A 17911-nucleotide genomic window follows, 5' to 3' on the forward strand; every position below is an offset into this window, starting at 1 on the left:
ACTGAAGATTAAACATTAATTTGAATTATTAATTTTTTTTATTGGGATATTTATGTAATGTAACATAAGTACTATGCAGGAGAAAAAACAAAGTTAACATAGTAAATCCCCATCAAAAAACTCACTACTTAAACTAAGTTACTTAGAGTTTCATTGAACTGTTATTACTTAATAGTATAGAAAAAAAAAACTAGTTTCAAAATTTTATTCATACATTTAGTATGTAAGATGAAAGTAAAAGTTATGTATTATGTAACATTTAACAACTCCATAATTGCTTTAAAATCAATATGTTAAAAAATGAAATTTTAATCACATATTTAGATTTAATTGATACCACACTCTTTTCCACAACATCCTCACATCACAGCAAATACTAAAGAAAAGAAATTTTAATCACATATCAATATCTATTTGATACGACACTCCTTTCCACAACATCCTCATATTACAGCAAATACTAAACCTTCCTGCGTCTTCCAACAACCTATCAAAAGTGGTCCATAATTGAAACACAAGACAGTCCCTCAAATCTGACCATAAATAGCTTTGTTGCTTCTCAAGATACCCTTGAACCAAAAACCAATATTTTTTCCCTATGTCTCTCTCTTCAAAGAACCAAATCATCGATTGCACTACTAGATAAATACAATAAATCATCTTACATTTTCCAAAGGTGAGTTGCCTTGAATACACAGATTCTCTTTGAGATTAATATAACATCATATCAAATAGGCAACACCGAAAAGGGCACCCACAAAATATTAATAAAAAACTAATGTACAAAACTCCAAAGACTAGTTTTTCTCAATCTCCTCCAAATTACAATTACAACGGGAGGACCTGAGTGACACAAAACAAATTGTAAGACTCTAGGAACCTAACAAGAGACATGTTCATTTTTTCAACGCCAAGTCCTTTTTTTATTGATCACAAGGAATAACAACAGAAAAGACACTCTTGTTGCACGATACCAGACTCTGAAAACAAACATCCATAGATCACTTGTATATATACAGATAGTACTCTAACAGCATGATTAGCCCCTCTTTCCAAACAAAAATTAGTCACCAGCTATTTGACCTTCATTGACTTTTAGTCCTCTACCATCTTTTCTCTGCTTCTGTATTAGTTTTCTCTCTTTTCTTTTATTTTTTCTTTTGTGCAAAAATGGATTATGCCACAGCAGAGATGCTGCAGCTGCTCCTATCTCTGTTAAGACAGTCAAAACCTTCTATCCTCACAGCAGCTGGAGTCTGACCAAATTTCATTGGAACACAGCCTCGAGCTGAGGAAGAGGATGCCTCGGTAAATGGACTAAAATTCCCATTACCAAATTGCTCATCTTGAATTACAGGATTCGAGGCCCTACTTGGAGGAGATCCACAGAAAAACGGTGGTGATGATGCTACCACTTGCCCTCCTGATCTTGTCAGGTAGCAGCTTTCCTGACAAAAACAAATCAAAGAATAAGTCTTTGGTTAGATTACTTCATTTCAATCAAGTCCCAGATATTGATCACAAGGATACCATCATACATAAGTCCTCATCATAAATCATTATCACTACAAATTGATTCAATGCTTATTTATTTGGACTCAATTCGTTACACTTGCTCACATTCCAATCAAATGTTTGTGGTCCAAATTAACTTTTACAAACATCCCAAATGACATTCAATAGGTTAAAATAAAAATCAGTTTTATTTAACTGTAAAATAAAGGTAACTTTGAAGTATTACAAGAAGTCAACTTTAATAATACAAGTTTTTTTTTTTGCTCTCTTTATGAGGGAAAAACTTGCTCTACAGAAATCAAAACTGTAGTAACCTTTGATAGTAAATTGTCCCCCCCAGAAATTGATTTGAGGCGAGAAAACATCTTTTTATCATATGATAACAGCTGTTTCTCAGAGAAATACTTGTAAAAGGAAAAAATTGTTATCATTTTTTCCTCAAAAAAAATAGGCAAATTTCATACCATTTCTGTACTCTAATTTGTGTTTCCTAGTACATAACAAAATAACAAAAGAGTAACATAGAAAAGAACCTTGGGAAGAATGATGTCCAAAAGCTCTGCCCCGACTCCTGAATCTTCCACCTCAGATTGATAGCTGCATTTTTTTAACAACAAAAAAAAAAGTCAGAATTTTTATGACAAAATTGGCTTCAAACCACAAATAAGAATGGCTAAAAAGGAAAAGGAAGAGAGAATTACCTGATGGGGTGCCTAAAGGGTCTGATGTGTGTGTTGATGGAAGAGTGGTTCATGAGACCTACTCGCCGAGGTTTGGGGCAAATCACTGATTCCATCCTCATCTCCTCACAGCTTGTGAAGGTGTTCTTCTCTTGGTATCCATAATAGCTGTAGCTATTCATCTTTTCACAGATCTTGACAAGGAACACCTGCAACCACATCAAACAAAAAATTAAAAACTTTATTTTCTAATCACAGGTTGCTTTGGTTTCAGAAGCAGGGGATAAATTGAACTAAACCCAAGGAAACAGTACAAGAAAAAACTGAAAGAAAGAAAAAAAGAAACCCATTTTCACAATTTTGTAAATCAACCAGGCCTTAAAAAAAAGTGACACTTAGATTGAAAGAAGACATGAAAACACGGACCGTCTTCTCAAGTTTTCTTTCTCAAAAGGGTCTAAAGTTTGAGAATTCACCAACACAAACACAAAGATAACTTTGCAAGTAACTTTTTTTGTGCAGAAAAGCACAAAGAGGGATGTGTATATATAGATAGAGAGGGAGAGAGAGAGGAAGAGAGAGAGAGAGTACCTGAACTGCCTATCACAGAGTGAGAGGGGTAGTCTGAGAGGAGAAGAGGAAGGAGGAGCAGAAGAAGAGAAATGAGTGCAAGAGGGAAGGATAAGAAGGGAGTAAGGATTTTGTACAGTAGGTGAAGGTGCAGCGGTAAGATGTGAGACGGCACTTGTGGAACATAGATGAATGATTAAGATCTGAGATTCTGTCTAATGTGATATGTCTGATTTGTGAGTGGTGACGCGATGCCATCCACACGTGGCCATGACTCTCTCATTACTTTTGTTTTTGTTTTTTCATTACCTTGTGTTGATAACGTGTACGTATTTATTGTTGTTCGGTCGGAAACGGTACTGTTACATATACGGTACTGTTACATATACGGTACTGTTACATATACGTATATGTTTGAGCTTTACTTATTTACCAAAATAATGATTTTAATTTCTAATAAATTAATATTTAGCTTATAGATGTTGGCTTTCTTATGCTAATTTATTAACTGAAATATGAATAAAATTGATCCATCCATTCAACTTGATTTTAGTCATATGAAATAATTTAAATTGATTGGTTAGTATCAATATTTTTTTTTCAAAGTTATGTATTTATTTAAAGAGTACAGATTCGTTTCCAAATCAAATCATAATATGTTCAGAATCAAATAGATGATAAAAATAAAATAAATATTAATATATTCAATCCTATTAAATGTGAAAGACAAAATATAAATAGGTGATGAGTATAATGATAGTAAAAGTAATAGTTATGACATTGCAACAATGATGGATAATAAAAATAAAAAATGATAATATTGATATTAATAAAAAAAATTGTTTATGGAGTATTCAATTAAGTTCTCTTCTTTTGTTACTTTATCTCTTCATATTATCTGTTTGTGTTCATCTCTTATTTTGTATTAATATTAAATGTTATAATAACATAATAGACGACTTTTATTTGTATTGTTGAATATATGTACAGGAAAACCTGTGTGGAAATACTACCAAACAAGAGAGGGATTGGAGTTGCATATGAATCTTAAAGGTAGGAGATTGCGAAACAGAGGTTTTCTTAAGCAAAATCTAAAGTTAAATAATAATAAGAATAACAGGACTGAAAATCAACTAATAATAACAAACGACAGTAAAAGTAATATCAAAAGTTTTAATAAAATGGTTAAATTGATTATTATAGTAAATTAAAACAATTATGATGTTGTGATGAAAGTAAATATTGTTATATATATATATATATATATATATATATATATATATATATATATATATATATATATATATATATATATATATATATAATAGAATTAAATGACTGCATTTTTAACGAATTAAAAAAAAAAATCAAATTGGGTGATATTTTCATCTTTGAAAGAAGCATATCTCATTTTTGCTAACTTGTGATTAAATTTATAGTTTTCGTCATAGTCAAAATATTACATTTATAAACATTGACACTGTTTTAGTAAAATTGTTTCAAAAAAGTTTATGCATTAATTGTTGTTCTTAACATCAATGAAATGACCTTAAATGTTAATATATACTAAGGTAGTATCTAATTTCACTAGTTAGGATGGTTCATTAAATTCATTTAATATTGGCTTAAATTCACTTTTGATATGTACATATGCACTTTTGATCCTTATAAAATTTTAATTATATATTATCTCAATTTTCTAAAATTAAACAAATGCGTGGCAATTTTTTTATAGGCAATAAATATATATATATATATATATATATATATATATATATATATATATATATATATATAAAAATCATTTAGGTAAAAAACATTAATTCAAAAATATTTTTTAAAATATAATATAAATAAATATTTATTAATAATTACTTAAAATAATTTTTAATTATATAATTATTATACCTTATATTAGTATAAAAATACACTAAGAAAAATCGTAACTAAGATATTAAACACAACCGTTTAAAGCTTCTAAGTTATATTTGAAACTAAATGTTTAAAATAAAATTTAAGATTTATCCTTCAAAATGAAATATCTACAATGGAGAAGGAGTGCATCACAATACACATCTACATGTATATTTAAAATAGAAAAAGTTAAGTTTTAAACTATTTAGTAATTTTTTTTCTCTTCATTACTCTTACATGTTCAAGTATAATATATGATCATAATATATAATATATAATATATAATATATAATATATAAGTAAATTACAAATCAGATCAATGTATAAATTAGTGTAATTAATAATTTATATGAATTTCAATCTATCATATTACTATGAATTCGATTTCTATTAATTCACTTATGAATTACTAATAACAATAATCAAATATCAACAAGATATGCTCAATAATGATTCATAAGACTTAAACATTTGACTATACTTTTGAAAGATACATGTATTAAGTAGACTTAGAGATTTTGCACTTATCATGTCATCTTACAGTTCCAATGAGCACACTCTCACAGAACAATAAGTTAGGAACAATGTCCTCCTCAAGTATGACCAGATAAATTTCTTATACCTAGGTGGTTTAATCTTGTTCCATATTGAAACATCAGATTGTAGAAACCTTCATCGACACTCACAACTAGATATCTTCCTCCATGTAAGTTAGATACTAGCATAGTCAAGATAATATCATCAAATTACAACTCAATACACCTTAAACTCAAGATCAGTGTAACACTTCCTCCTTGAGAGTCACTACACCATCATCCATACAACCAACCATCATACATGTCATATTAAATCATTCATTATTATCGATAAATCAACACGCATTAAAACAATCTTAAACATTCAATCTTAAGCATACAGAGAACAAAGCTAGATAGAACCTCCTTGGCGTCCTAAGGCCCTAACGTTCCCTGGAATTTAATTTTATATGGTGTCCAACATAAAGCTCCATATAATTCATCACAATAACACACGATTAAAATTCGTTAAGGGTATGTAAGGGGTCACATGATCAACATCAAATGTGAGTTTTGCTTCTAAGGTGATTAAAGTCACCTTAATCCCTGTATTTATCTTCAATCTAACGTAAAAGGAAGTCAAGATAATCTCGTCAACACCACTTGTATCAAAATGCCCACATTTTGGGAAGGATGGACAAGTTGTGTCGTGATGCGGGGTATTTTCTTTATGCTTATTATTTTTCTTATCAATTGGAAGAGGTCTCAAATTTTTCATGGCAATCATAATGTTTTCGATGTTAGAAGGGCCACTGGCAGCTTGCTCTTTTTTTCCTTTTTCTTCTCCTCATGTCTCTTCTTTCTTAGTTGGCAGAATAGTTCTTTCTGGAAGGAATTAACCTCAACAACATACGTTATTTCTATAGAAAAAATTGACATAAACAAAAGTTAACAACTTGTCTCAACAAAATATTAAAATATACATATTACAAAGATCGTGACAAGGACGTAGGGATAGTAACACCCTAACAATCTTCTTCATGTGCAGCCCTTGAGCAATTTATCAAGTTGGCTTAACATGTAATGATCATCGGTTATCACTAGAGATCTAGAGTACTTATGCTACCAAATATGATCATGTGTCCAATTAAATGGAAACTTGGGTTTATTATCATCATCATAAAAATACTTATGCCCTAATGGTCTTATGACAACCCAAAAGAAGTTGCCCTTAATATTTTTAAATGATTGAGTGTATAAGCCAAATAGGCAGACTTGAGATTGACCTACCAATGATAGCTAAGTCATAAGATTACCGAAACATATACTATAACATTGGAGAAAAACTTTAAGGGTAAATTTTAGGTGGAGTATTTGACAAAGAATTTGAAAGGCTTGGAGATATACTCAACTGTTTGGATGCAGCTTGGAGGGAGCAACATTTAGGACTCTTAATAACCCCATTGTAATTTCATCATAAGGATATCCTTTACGCTCATGGCATACATTATCCTTCATCCGTACTCGATCTATGATTATGACATCATTTCCTACACCACCTTCTAACACTTTCACATTTTCAACAAACGTATTAACAATAGATAACCAATGATATTTAGAAAAAATATACATTAACTCTAGGGTCTACCCAATCATAACCCCTTGCAATAATGCATCGACATTTATTACTCACTAATTAAAAGGTTATCATCACTACCAGGGTGAAGTTGACTCATGAGTGGCCTTATTGTCACCAAATTCCCTATATTTTAGCAATGAATCACTTAAAAAATTAGTAGAGGATGATTATGACATACCTAAATAAGAAGAAGAGTAGACTTTATCTTAACTATGATATCTCGACTATCAGACGAGTAGGGGGCCTCAGGTACACTTTGCCTTATTTATAGACCATTTCCACACTTTGAAACAATTATCTATAATTTTCTCATATCTTTTTCATTAGTGGATATAGTGACGGGACAATTTCACTACTTTGTCAATTATCGTCTGTCATAAAGATGTATTTCAGTCCCTACCTATCTATGTTCCTTGAGAATGAGGGCTAGTGTGCTAGGTCATGTCATATAGGTAACATGTTAGATAAAAAAAGAACTTTTCTTGTTCAATGTGTATGTCTGAGTTTGAAAATGATTTATTAAAAGTCTCTGAGTTTGAAAATGATTTATTAAAAGTCTCACATCAATTAAAAATAATGTCAATTTACAAACAAAAATAATTGTAAATTTTCTTTATAAACTAATTTTATAAAATTAATTTAAGTTTTAAATTCATTTTTTAACCTACTATCAAAATCGAGTCTAAAATAAATTATTTGTTGAATCTATAAAATTAGAATAAACTTAAAAGTGAATCTCTTTTAATATTTTAAATCAATTACAACTTAATATGTATCCCTAAAATCTAAATACATTTCAAAATGTTTCCTCCAATAAAAATCTTTTTGAATTGAAACTCTTCGAAAGAGAATACATGTCTATTACTTATGTAATATTTACTTTCTCATAATTAAGTTTTTCTACAATATATATAGTTATTAATGAAAAAAAAAGTTATATATCATCAATTTCCTATTTAGAAAAAAATAATTACAAATAATAATTCTCAGAAGTGAGAAGCGGTCGGGGGACTGAATTGAGAAGGGATAACATCGATAACATCACATCGCGTGGAAGATGTTATGAATATTAAATATAAATAATAAAGGATGAAGCGGTGTGTCATAAATGCTACCGGTGTTTGTGGGCATAAGAAACAAGGTGCAGAATGGACCAGACACAGCTTCCGATCTCATTCCTGCTGTGTCTATCTCTCCATCTCACCTTAGACAAAACCAAACATGCCACAAAAATTATTATATATTTTTCACAAACAAATAATTATATAATTTTTTTATCTCTCACCAACCCGACCAAGAATATTTTTTTTTTCTAGATCTCTAAAATTTTGTCAAACTCACTAAGCAACTTTATTAGCTCAGTACATGAACTGACCATGCATGATATTTTATTTTAAAAGACATAATTGATATATTAATTTAATTCTGCATGCTATTAAGGTATAATTTTATTGTTAATATATTTAATATACAATAATTCACATCCTTAGCTTGCTAGCTAATTAACATAAATCTAGTTCAAAAGAAAAAAAAAATAGGTATTACTGAAAAAAAACTTCCACACAAGATTTCCAAGATGTGTTAAATTCTCATACACGTGGTGGAATTCATGTATACTCCTATTAATATGTCAATATCTCCTTCAGTTTCTATAATACTTGATTTAAATTATTTTTATCCATATTTAAGAAAAAAATAATTCATAGACATCCAAAACATGGATCAATACTTAATACAAATCTAGCGGAAATATGAGTTATAAATTTATAAGATATATAATGTAATAAAAAATAATAATTTGTAGTAAGTATATATAAAATGAATATATATATATATATATATATATATATATATATATATATATAATACTTTAATTTGTGTAAATTTGTGCGTATAGAATAACAGGAGATTAAAAAAACCAATTATGTAGTATTATAAAATATTTTCTTCCATTTACAAATAAAATAAAAAGATATTTTTATACACTTGTCTGTTTGAAAATTTTCACATCTTAACACAAATTACACTGGCAACATAACTCATTGATGAAGTTAATTAGTAAAAAGAAAAGTCAGTTCTTTCATATTATATATATTTTTGTTTGAATAGTGTTAGAGATCCTAAATACTTGAATTTTCATTGTAATTTGATTCAAGACAGTAATAGTTTTATAGCTTTCATGATGTTCATTTTTATTTTACATGAAAGATAAATATAAAAAAAAAACTGAGTATATTTATATATCATTCAAATTATATTTTCAATTGAAATTAAAGTCATTTTTTGGTTAACATTAAAATTTATTATACCATACAAGTTATAGAAGAATAATAACTTTGATTTTAGTATAATATTGATTTTAAGATTGGAAGAGAAAAATATTTTTCATGTGAGGTTACTTTGTCTCGTTAATGTTTTTGGTTGGAGATTCTTTTCAGCACATTCATATCCAAGTGGACAACCATCCTAATATAATCAATTTTGTAACAAAAAAAAAAATTGAGTTCATTAATTTTATTTTGGGAGAATTGGAATAATCGTCCTTTATATGTTCTTTTTAATGCATAGTAGGATAGTTGTGGTGTATATATTCAGCTTATAACAGCCATTAGTTTATTTTTCAATTTTATATATATATATATATATATATATATATATATATATATATATATATATATATATTAAAAAGTAAATTCTACTAGATGTATAGACATCAACTAATCAATGCTTATAAATAGAAAAAAAAACTATTATACTTGATCCTTTAATTATAGTTTCAAAGTTTTATTGTGTAACATCTCAATATAGATTTAAACTATACAAATAATAATAATAAATAATAATAATAATAATAATAATAATATTATGATAGGAGAGTTAATAAGTTTATAATAAGAGTTATGAGGAAATTCTAAAATACTGAACATTTAGAATTATACAAGGTTTTATAACCTGATATAACTTCTATAAACAAACCGAACCATTATAAGGATACGTTCAAATCGAACCGTGTTACAAAAAGACATTCATATATCGAACGGTCATCAAAACTGTATAAACTGAACGGTTTTTATACAAAATATTACTATCACCATTGACCGAACGGTCCTATACTAAACTTCAGGATTTTCATTCTCTAACGTTCCTCTAACGAACACCCGTCCCCTTCTGCTTACATCCATAAGATGATCATTGCAACAGAAAAAGACGATCGAATGGACAAACAAAGCTAAGACAGAAAAGTAGGGTAAGCTTATGTAATTTAATTAATCAATAGATCAGACAGATTCATTTATAACATACAATAGTAATACACACACATTTCACACATGACCGAAAGGAATAAACATGCATTGACCGACCACTGACTTGACTCATCCAGATTGTAGGAATTATGTAGCAACGACGTTTGTGTACCCGGGTGATGTAGTAGTTGGGATGCCCTCAACAACTGTCACCCGAGGTTAGTCCGTTATACCTCGCCCAAGTTAATCTTATGAACTAGGACCTCTTGCCATTCCCACACATGAGTTACTCTTCTCTACATGAGAATGAGTAATCACGGAATACCAGGATAAATGCCAGCTAAGCTTTGTCCACATTCATACTTTACCATTCCAATACCATTCAAGAGATATTCCTCCTTGGAATTCTCTTCCACATCCATATTATTCAATTCGTATCATTCTTCAATATCATGATACTTAACTATCAATTAAATCAAACAAAATTGTAAAAGAAAATACTAATCATGAACAAGACCGAAAGAGATAATCATGTTTATAGATAAGACCAAACGGAATAACACTCCTTAGGGACTAACATGACCGAACGATATTCATCGGGCTAACGATTTTATTGAAACGAACCCCAAGAGCTTAAACCAAACACTACAAAGCCTAGGCCGAGCACTAAAGCTCTAGGCTGAACACCATTTATTGAGACCGGACACTGTCACATCGAATACTAGTAGCAAACTGAATACTAGGAAGAATACTAGCGCTAGTCTGAGACCGAGCACTATTAAGACCAAGCGCTTGTCTGAGACCGAGCACTATGGAGACCGAGCACTAGTCAAAGACCGAACACTCTCAAGATCGAGTGTTATTATAAGATCGAACACTCTCAAGACCGAGTGTTGGCATAAGACCAAACACTCTCAAGACCGAGTGTCAGCATAAGACCAAACACTCTCAAGACCGATCATTATCAAGCTTATTTAGGAGTGGATGAGTGGATTCAACTTCACAATTACAAACACTTAGTTATAACTGAGAATAGAAGTAGGATTTATGACTTAAGTTATATTGAGTAACTTAACTAGACTGACTACCAAATAGAAGAAAACTATTGTTGAATGCTATACTCTATTTTATGATACAAGACCGGTCGGTCATTAACTAAAGTTTTACCAAAGAAGAATTCAGCTAAGACCGAATACACACAACAGAGCGAACAGTCATTAAGGACCTCTCTGTCTACCATTACATAATTTAGCAGAATACTGCAGAATTAAGATCAAACCTTATCTCTACCAGTTCATGCCATTTCTCAAACATCAATACATACAACAAACATGCAACATTTCAACATCAACCAAATCATCAAACATAACGTCACACAATCATGCAATCACTCATGACAAAATCATAATTAAATTACAAGCTTCTCTTACCTCGAAATCAAAGTAATTTCTACACTCCCTCAGTTGTCTTATGTCCCAAGAAACTTCTGAGGATTTCTACGAACTTCAATTTCAAAACAACATCTTGATCGGTGCAAAAGAAAGCTCTTTACGTCAGGAAGACTCAGGCACTGCTTGAATGATGATCGGAGGAGCAAAGAGTGAGAAATCTTAGAGAGAAGATGGAGAATTCTAGAGAGAAAGAGGAGAAAATGAGGTTCAACAGTTTGGGGAGGAAGGATGCATGCAGAAAAGTGGTACCAGATTTAAAAATCACATCTTAAATACTACCGTAAAAACCGAACGATCCACCTCTACTGCTCACACTTGTCTTTTACTTTCTGAATATCAGATTTTCTCGCGTTGACACACTTGACTCCCACTAACTCTAGAATTTAATGGTTCAGGCATATTGCAATTTAAATAAGGAGTGGTAGAAAAATAGTTTTATCTAAAATAAAAATGAAAGTATACTTACAAAAAGCAAAAATAAAATTATGTAAAAATAAATAATAAAAATTTTGTATACTAGAAAGAAAAAAAAATATTTTGTTAAGAATGTGTATTGAGGAGCATAATGTCTGAGTTGTTGTTATAATTGAGAGTATTTTTACAATTTTATTCTATTTTTGGAGTCATATATCAATATACAATGTTGAATATATATCCTTCTAAAAATTCTTATTGTTAACTTCTTACAAGATAATAATAAATATCTTACAACCTGTAGACAACTTCTGCATTATTTTCTCTATTTATTTTTCTCTAAGATTATGTATGGTTTTATTCAACTTGGTCTGTCACAGCCTTCTTCATTCTTTTTTTGGATTTAACACTAGATTTGTCTCTGACCTTGTACCTTCAATATGCATAATAACATAAGCATTCTCTGAATTTGAACACCACAATCCATGTTTCCACATGTTTGCTGTTTCAATTTGTAGAATGGCTCCATTTCTTTAATCTAACATTAGAGAGTGTCATGCATATTCCTTCTTTGCAATTAACTATACTAACAATGGAATCACCAAACAAAACCATCTGGTGAGTCAATGTGAGGGGAAGAAAAGTGGTGTGGAATAATCTCTCTGAAGTTTTCCTTCCATGATTCTCACTTTGCTCATCTTCTCCTCACACCAGTGCAACTGTTCTTCACTCAATTCACTCATCCTTAAAACCCTTGACACCACTTTTAGGTCTGTCAGAGCCATCAAAATATCCATATCCTTTTCCACCTTTAACTTTCTCTTCCTCAAGCATTTCCCTGCATGGTTAAGATCCTTAACCTTCACCCTCTTCTGTAGATTAGGTGGACACAAAAACATGTGTCAGAAAACTGAATTAAAGATAAATGTTGAAGAACAATTGATTTGAAATTTGAATCTTGCCTTTTGGTTAACCTTCTTCATTAGTCCCAGTAATGTTGGATCAACTGTGCCTCTTTGGTTTCTCCTGAAGTAGGCTGCAAGGATCTGACAGGGTTTCTCTTTATCATTCTTTAGAAAATTCATGAATGTTTTGATCCCATCCTCCATTATCTTCAGAAATGAAGCTGATGATATTTTGCATTGAAAACCACCATCCTTCTGATCCTCCTCTAAGTTTTTTGAAGAAAATTAAGAAAACTATACAATTATTTTACTTTGTGACATGAAATGTGCTTCTATTAGAGGAATGAAAACTAATATTCATACCTTGATATTCTGGCACTAGGAGTAATTTGGGTGCCAAAAGTCTCATTCTAGCATATATTTCAGGTCTCCTACCGTGCTCATAAGGCTCATTCTCAATGTATCTCTGTAACAAAACCTGAAACTGCTGGAATTGTTGAGCAACTGTGGCAGAGCAACCTGTGTCATTGTCCTGGCGTGAGGCATGTTTGGAACGAAAATTTTTGTAGTTCCAACTAAGGGCTTCCCATGTCAAGCAAATTTGTGCTACGTATGCAGCCTCTAGTTCACGATATGGGTTGTGACCAACATCAACAGATTTTTTATTTATAGTCTGAAACTTGTACACAATACGCTCTGACATTGATCTTGGAGACACTTGGATGGACCTTAATGACTCTGAAATGTTGGATTAATTATTTTTCTTATAAGTAATGCACATGGAATTAGAAAAATGATTGTTACCTGTTTCATGAAGTTTCTGTGCACTAATTCTGTCTAGGATTGCCATTTCTTCATCATATTTTTGGAACAATGTGTATGATTCCCACTTGGGACAACTTCTTCTGGATGAAGAAGAAAATGCATCCTCCTCAGTCTCGGAATCCCTGCAATTGATGGAGCTCTTCCATTTAGAGGACTCATCATCCTTCTCTTCAACCATCAACTTCTTACTCTGCAACTGGGTAGAAGCAAAAACAAAGAATCTCTCATCCCTTGCAGGGTTTGGCTCTTGCACCTTCTTGTTTCTGATAATTTCAACGCTAACGTGATCGTCTGCATAAAGTAACTAACATCAGAAACTTTACCTTGTAGAAATGGAGCATGTAAGAGTATCACCACAACTATAATCTTAAATTTTTTATCCAGGCCTAACTCAACCAAAAACTAGTTCATAAGGTTTACATTTACCATTGAATATCTCAAATTTAAACTTTGCATGATTAATAGCAAGTCATCTGATAAGCTTGAAAAAGTTAGAGTTGGAGTTTAACTAAATCCAAAAATTATATACAAAATACTGTTTTTTTACTACCATAACACTAATATAAAATGGTGATACATAAAGTATAACGTAAGGAGATACCGTCATGGTTTTTTTTTCCTTTGTACGCGTTGAGGTTGAGGGGGGAGGTGTTCCTGCTTTCAACTTTTGTAGAATTTGGAACATAATCAGAATCTCTTTCTGTAAAGTCTTCTTCGACCGTTTCTGCCTCTTCATTGTCGAAGTCAGAAACTTGCGGAGACTTATGGAGAGACAACGTTTCATAATAATGTTTTTCTTCTGACTCTTCATTCAAGCTCTCTCTGGGGCTTACGAATTCTTCCGAATAAGAATGAGTCCTTTGATGCCTCTCATTGTGCACAAACACAGGAACTTCTTTCCCACAAGTGATGTTTTCTCCCTCGGTAGAATCAACACAAGAATACCCTTCTTGAGTATCTTCTTCTTCTTCTTCTTCATCGGTGTACACATATTCATATTCTTGATCCCTGCTACATACAAAGAAAAAAGGTACAAGTGAGAGTTTGAAGGCAGAAGAAAATGTGTAGTGAAGAGAATAGATGGAGGAGAAGACCTTTGGATGAAGGGGTATCTGCCTGAGAAGGTGAAGAAGGTGAGAAGGAAAACGGCGGAGGAGAAGAGAAGGAGAAAGAGAAGGTGAAGAGGGTTTGAGACATTGTAGAATAGTTTAAGAAGTGCATCTTCTTTGGGACATAGCAGCATTTTCTTTATTAAGTGGTCTTGCGTTGCTTTCGTAATATGTATCCTTCTTGGTCAAATCTGAAATGTCAAAATCTCTAATATCCCCCAAATGCTGCATGGCCCTGGTTATAAGCCCTAAGCACCATGGACAAACCTGTCGTGAACTTCACATGCTTTAGAATGTCTTCTTTCTCACAACAAGATCTACGAGTCTTCTAGTAGGAGCATACCATGCAAATTTTAATATTATTTCGTTTTCTGCATTCACAGAAACGATCTTTCACTCGTAAGAGGTATCCACACACATATTTATAACATTTTTTTTTGGCTTTTCATTTCATCATGATCATGATATAATTAAATACTACCTCCACTCATACATATCTTAAAAGAAGTTGTTAATCTTGTTAATGTACAGTTTTCATAAGAGTTTAATTGTAACGTGTAACCTATTATTATGTAATATTTTTCTTTTTAATGGGAATTAAATAACGCAAGGGGTATAATATTTATTCTGCTTTTAATGAATAAAGTACGCAGGTAACGTTTTGTGGTGTGTATTTGAAGTAGAAAATCCAGTGTAAGAGAGAGGGTTCTTTTTCCTAGAAGAACAAAAAGCAAAAGAAGAGACCAAAACCGAGACACACGCATAGGTAGACAAACATGAAGTGCACTTTTATTAAAGAATTACGTCACAAGACAATCTTGGAGGAGAAGTACTTCGAATTCATACATTGTTTAACTCAATACATACTGTTTCTGCATTCTGATTCTTCCTATTCCAAAACAGGAAATAGTTTTTTTTTTTGTTTAATATTATTCCTTACCTATTGATTGAATAAAGATCCATTTGGGAAAAGATAGTAGAGTTGGGTGTGTCACTTGAGAATTCTTGTGGCAATACTCTCTTTATTGATCCTTGTCTTTAACGTGGTTACTAAGATTGCAGGCTGCAGTAGGAAAAAGTGATATTAATTATATGATTATTATTTAGAGTTTAGCCAACCTAATATTGAAAGTATTTTTACTTGACATTATCCGTAAAAGTTTACATTTATAATTATTTTACTTTTGTATTATCTGTCAAATGATCGTAAAAATTTATCATGATACTGTTAATCAATAAGAATGAACAAGCTAAATGGTATAAGAATTGAGAAACATCATACTAAGATTATTTAGACACCTTTACTCACTAGATAAGTTATTATGTCTTGTTAATGCGTTTTTGTTTTATATGTAGAAGTTAAACTATTAGCATCTTAATGAGATTAGGAGATTTGGGTTGACGTTGTTAATATCTCACAATGTATAAAATCATGAACACATATGAAGATCTTTATTTATAGATATACACACATTAACGAAAAGATTGAGCTTGGTGGTGCGTTACGTGTAGCATATTACATTAAAGTCTTGATTGGTCCACCGTTCATAATAATGAATTTAGCAACACAACACGGAAGAAAAGATTATTAATAAGTATGAAGAACTTAAGTTGCAACATTCAACATCCTCACGAATCAAAAGAATTTCAATTGTTAAACTTTTTGCATTTATTTTGTTGTTTAAATTTCTCAAAGATATTATGACCAATTAATTTATTGCCGGTAGTTTTCAATGTTAATCAATTTCTATTGACAATATATATAGATCATATTTTCGTTTACCTATAATCTTTCTTCATACGTACAAGTAAAAGAAATAAGTTTTTCTTCATAAAATAAATAATTTTACAGTAAGCTTGGAGATAACGTATTTTTTAGATTTAAATTATTTTAAAACTCGAACATTTAATATTTGTCTTAATTAAAAAAAAAACTATTAAACTGTAAGATAAAACAATAATAAGAAAACTAGTTTACATTAGTGGAGAATTTCTAATTAATACAATGTAGTAATTGTAATTTGAATTTACGATAGTTAAAGTATTGGTATATCAATTATATATGATTTAGTTAATACCTTTTATGTTTACTTGTATATAAGTTAGTTAATACCTTTTCGTCTCAAAATTAATGCAGCTTTAATCTTTTAAAAAATAATTTATATTTTCAGTATTCAATGACGCATTAATTTTTTATTTTTAATTTGTTCCTAAATTAATTACTTATCTGTTTCAACAAAAGCAAAAAGAAAATTATTTTAGTAATATCATTTATAAAAAGTAATAATATGATTGTTAATTTATGTTTTAATTATAATCATAAATTGCATTAGTTATTATACATCTCCAATAAAGCATTATAACTAATGCAAATTTTTAATTTATTTTAAAAATATCTCACTTTTAAGGATTTTGGTTTATTTTTTATTTAATTTAATAATATATAATACTACAAGAATTTTGTTTATTACCAATGGAATATTATCCATGATGAATAATTTGTTAGTAAACTTTACTTTAGTAACAAATGTTTTTAATGAAGTTCACGTTTAAATTTATTGACGGATACTTCTATTTGAACAAAATAAGTTTGTTTGTTGGAAAAATTGTTTCATAAAGGTTTGTCGTTGAGATTGATTGGTGACGCAGAAATTAGTAGTTGATGTAGAGGCTTGTCAGCACACTAGTGATATCAATAATTGTCAGTAACTGATGGTGGTGGTCTAAGTTAAAGAAAGATGTGAACGAGGCGAGGTAGAGGAAGAAGTTAAGGAAGAGGAAGACAAATAAGAGAAGAAGAGGCTTATAAGGATGAAAATGACTTGAATTGGCGATGGTGACGTGACTATCAATCGATGACAAAGAAGAAAAAAAATAAACAAAATAGAATAAGGGAAGGGGTGCGGGGGGAGAGGAAGAATGATATTTCCTTATGCATTTTAACGATGGATATAACTGACGTATTTGAAGTCATCAATACTTATTAATAGATCATAAACTTTATTGACAACCACTTTACTAATGGATCTATTTGTTGATAATCCGTTAGTAAATATGATTTATCAACAGATTTTTGTTATTATTAACAAATATTAGCTGTATGTAACATGTTTAAAAACTATGTTTAAC

General features: G+C 30.6%; 2 protein-coding genes across 3 annotated transcripts; both read right to left on the reverse strand.

Annotated features, from left to right (window-relative positions):
• Nucleotides 1–643: 643 nt before the first annotated feature.
• On the reverse strand, nucleotides 644–2946 carry LOC106765555. Of its 2 annotated transcripts, none has more exons than XM_014650222.2 (4): nucleotides 2787–2946; nucleotides 2217–2404; nucleotides 2049–2112; nucleotides 644–1448 (listed from the first exon to the last, which is right to left on the reverse strand). In XM_014650222.2, the coding sequence occupies exons 2-4, from the start codon at nucleotides 2375–2377 to the stop codon at nucleotides 1176–1178; spliced, it is 498 nt and encodes a 165-aa protein (XP_014505708.1). In that variant the 5' UTR covers nucleotides 2378–2404; nucleotides 2787–2946; the 3' UTR covers nucleotides 644–1175. The 2 variants fall into 2 exon arrangements, with proteins under 2 accessions (XP_014505708.1, XP_022639927.1); XM_022784206.1 differs by lacking the exon at nucleotides 2787–2946 and adding an exon at nucleotides 2622–2738.
• Nucleotides 2947–12104: 9158 nt separating this feature from the next.
• LOC106767650 lies at nucleotides 12105–15216 on the reverse strand. The gene is made up of 6 exons (XM_014652582.2): nucleotides 14768–15216; nucleotides 14275–14681; nucleotides 13653–13964; nucleotides 13212–13586; nucleotides 12906–13114; nucleotides 12105–12815 (listed from the first exon to the last, which is right to left on the reverse strand). The coding sequence occupies exons 1-6, from the start codon at nucleotides 14914–14916 to the stop codon at nucleotides 12567–12569; spliced, it is 1701 nt and encodes a 566-aa protein (XP_014508068.1). The 5' UTR covers nucleotides 14917–15216; the 3' UTR covers nucleotides 12105–12566.
• Between the last annotated feature and the right edge of the window lie 2695 nt (nucleotides 15217–17911).

Source organism: Vigna radiata, chromosome 7, assembly GCF_000741045.1.
Source record: "Vigna radiata var. radiata cultivar VC1973A chromosome 7, Vradiata_ver6, whole genome shotgun sequence".
Lineage (NCBI taxonomy): Eukaryota > Viridiplantae > Streptophyta > Magnoliopsida > Fabales > Fabaceae > Vigna > Vigna radiata.

Bases quoted from the DNA above. Each gene is read 5' to 3' on its own strand.
- LOC106765555 (XM_014650222.2), bottom strand. From the start codon at position 2,377: ATGAATAGCTACAGCTATTATGGATACCAAGAGAAGAACACCTTCACA. The intron at 2,113-2,216 runs GTAATTCTCTCT...AAAAAAATGCAG, and splicing joins CCCTTTAGGCACCCCATCAG to CTATCAATCTGAGGTGGAAG. The intron at 1,449-2,048 runs GTTCTTTTCTAT...TGTTTTTGTCAG, and splicing joins TGGACATCATTCTTCCCAAG to GAAAGCTGCTACCTGACAAG.
- LOC106767650 (XM_014652582.2), bottom strand. From the start codon at position 14,916: ATGCTGCTATGTCCCAAAGAAGATGCACTTCTTAAACTATTCTACAAT. The intron at 13,587-13,652 runs GTAACAATCATT...CCAACATTTCAG, and splicing joins ACAGAAACTTCATGAAACAG to AGTCATTAAGGTCCATCCAA. The intron at 12,816-12,905 runs GCAAGATTCAAA...CCTAATCTACAG, and splicing joins TGAAGAAGGTTAACCAAAAG to AAGAGGGTGAAGGTTAAGGA.